General features: G+C 46.2%; 1 protein-coding gene across 1 annotated transcript; it reads right to left on the reverse strand.

Annotated features, from left to right (window-relative positions):
* Positions 1 to 257: 257 nt before the first annotated feature.
* LOC148851615 (histone H3.2) lies at positions 258 to 987 on the reverse strand. Its single transcript, XM_088945544.1, has one exon. The coding sequence runs from the start codon at positions 883 to 885 to the stop codon at positions 475 to 477; it is 411 nt and encodes a 136-aa protein (XP_088801670.1). The 5' UTR covers positions 886 to 987; the 3' UTR covers positions 258 to 474.
* Positions 988 to 2,427: the final 1,440 nt, after the last annotated feature.

The raw sequence follows: 2,427 nt of genomic DNA on the forward strand, positions 1-2,427 counted from the left end.
TAGTTTCTGACAAAGGAAAATGATAAGGACATAGTGCTGACGTTCCCTGAACTTTACATCTTTGCGTTTACATTCCCTCTATTATATTGAGCAAGGGGTTAAGGTATCACGATATTCCGGATATGGAGTATCTCACGAGTCGTTTACAATACGTTGGATCTTGATTTCAATGAAAAATACTCCTCTAAATTGCCCAAAAAATAATGCATAAGAATTATCTCAAATTTAATCCTTTGGAAATTGCAACATCAGAAAAATTGAGAATAACCAAACAAACCATGACTAATGGATTAAACAACATCACTTCGACAACTAAATACACTGAACAATATTTTTGATTCTGTAATTTGCTAATAGTCCTTGTATTCTTCGTTCTAGAGTATCACACAAATCTAAACAAGTAGTTAAAGCCTTTTGGAGAGATACATATAAACTCAGATGGTAAAGGAAATAAAAGAGAGAAATTGAACAAAATCAAGCTCTTTCCCCTCTGATCCTCCGAGCCAATTGAATATCTTTGGGCATAATAGTAACCCTCTTAGCGTGAATGGCGCATAGGTTTGTATCCTCAAACAAGCCAACCAGATAAGCCTCAGCTGCCTCCTGCAAAGCAGACACGGCGCTGCTTTGGAACCTCAAATCCGTCTTGAAGTCCTGCGCAATCTCACGAACAAGCCTCTGGAAAGGAAGCTTTCGAATCAAAAGCTCAGTGCTCTTCTGGTACTTCCTGATTTCCCTAAGAGCCACCGTTCCAGGCCTGAACCTGTGGGGCTTCTTCACTCCTCCAGTCGCCGGAGCAGACTTGCGAGCGGCCTTCGTCGCGAGTTGCTTCCTTGGGGCCTTTCCTCCGGTGGATTTCCTCGCAGTTTGCTTAGTTCTTGCCATTTCCAAGAATGAAGGGATAAAATGAATTAGGGTTTCCTTTTCTGGGCGAAGTGCAATCGATGATGGCAGAAATGGTTTGGGCTCGACTGGGGCTGAGTATGATTGCCTGGAGCCTGGTAATATTTATAGGTAACCTGGCAAGGAGTGAAATCTTTTAAATTTTCGGAAAAGTGGCGCGAGTATATTATGATCGTTGGATTTAAAATGCAAGAAACGGTCAGGATTGTCTTATTTCAGAGTACACGGATCGCGATCTGGGACCTCTGGTTTTTCATTCTTTCGTGGATCTTTAAAAGCTGTTTCTTCAATTTTTAATTGCTTCAAAGAGAACGGGTTATTTAGGAATTCATATTTGCGCCCTACAGAGCCATAGCCGCAATGAATCGGGTCACTCGATGGACCCATACAGATTGGACCGATTCTGGTTCTAGAACATGTCCTGATGGGACAATTCCTTTTCGTCTCTGAACTGAAATCTTTCTCAATTTCTCTTCTCATTCTGAAGAAGTATTGCTGTCTTGGAGAGTGGAGGCCGGAAGCAAATCACACAAACCAGAAAATAGAAGTTACAGACACGAGTCTTTCTCAGTTTCTCTTCTCATTCTTCCGACCGGCAACCGTTCATCCGACCGTCCGTCAAGAGTCAACTCTGGCTACATCTGCTGATTTGATCACTGATTTGCAACTGCTGAACTGCATATAGTCCATCATTCATCTCTCGCCGTCCGGCTGCCGGTTGCACTACATCGGTTTTTTTCTCTTCACAACTTTCTTGATCGGTTTACTTCTAGGTCCAAAATTATAGGGTCTGGGTCCATGATTTCTCTAATTGGTTCCGGGACCGAATCTATCAAGAGCTCGGCTTGTGTCCAGGCATCTTTAATTAGGGCCCCGTTCGTGCATTGGGAGAATGTGCCACGCTGTCACGGGAGTAGTTCTACAGCGGAAGAAACCCATGCGGCGTCCTGGCCAAGACAGGCCAGGGCAAGCCTTTGTACGCATAGAGGCTAAGAGTTGCCTGATGGGATGGCTCCACCAAAGTCAGTAGCACTGGATCATGACCTCAAGTCCAATGGTTGGGGCACTTTCTTGGCTCAGATCGGTCCATGGGAGGCGCCGCTTACGTGCTAAAAGGGGACAACCATAATGCAAGGCGACCGTGCACCGATATGAGGGGTCTCCTGTATGCCAAAGATGACAGGCACCTGTGTGCCATGATGATAGGCAACTGCTTGGGCTGGAGCACACCCATGCACTAGAGACAATGGGATAACTCACTCAGCTTGGGCAAGGGACTGGCGTGGTGAAGGGTCATGCTTGAGCCAAGCCCGCATGCCAAACCTCCCTTGAGTATCAGTAGCGCAGTGTCGGTCCAACACTATCCCCATGAGCAAATGTGCGCCCATGAGGAACCCTGGTAGCCATGCTAGCCGTTAACCAGGGCCGCCCCGCAAGGGGATGAAAGTCTAGGAGTGCCAAGGTTAGGCACCCAAGGAGGTCGACCACCCCTCCTCAAAGAGTACGTTAAGCTTCTGGTGGTCT

The sequence above is a fragment of the Nelumbo lutea genome, chromosome 5, assembly GCF_056320005.1.
Source record: "Nelumbo lutea isolate HS-2025 chromosome 5, American lotus-T2T, whole genome shotgun sequence".
Classification (NCBI taxonomy): domain Eukaryota; kingdom Viridiplantae; phylum Streptophyta; class Magnoliopsida; order Proteales; family Nelumbonaceae; genus Nelumbo; species Nelumbo lutea.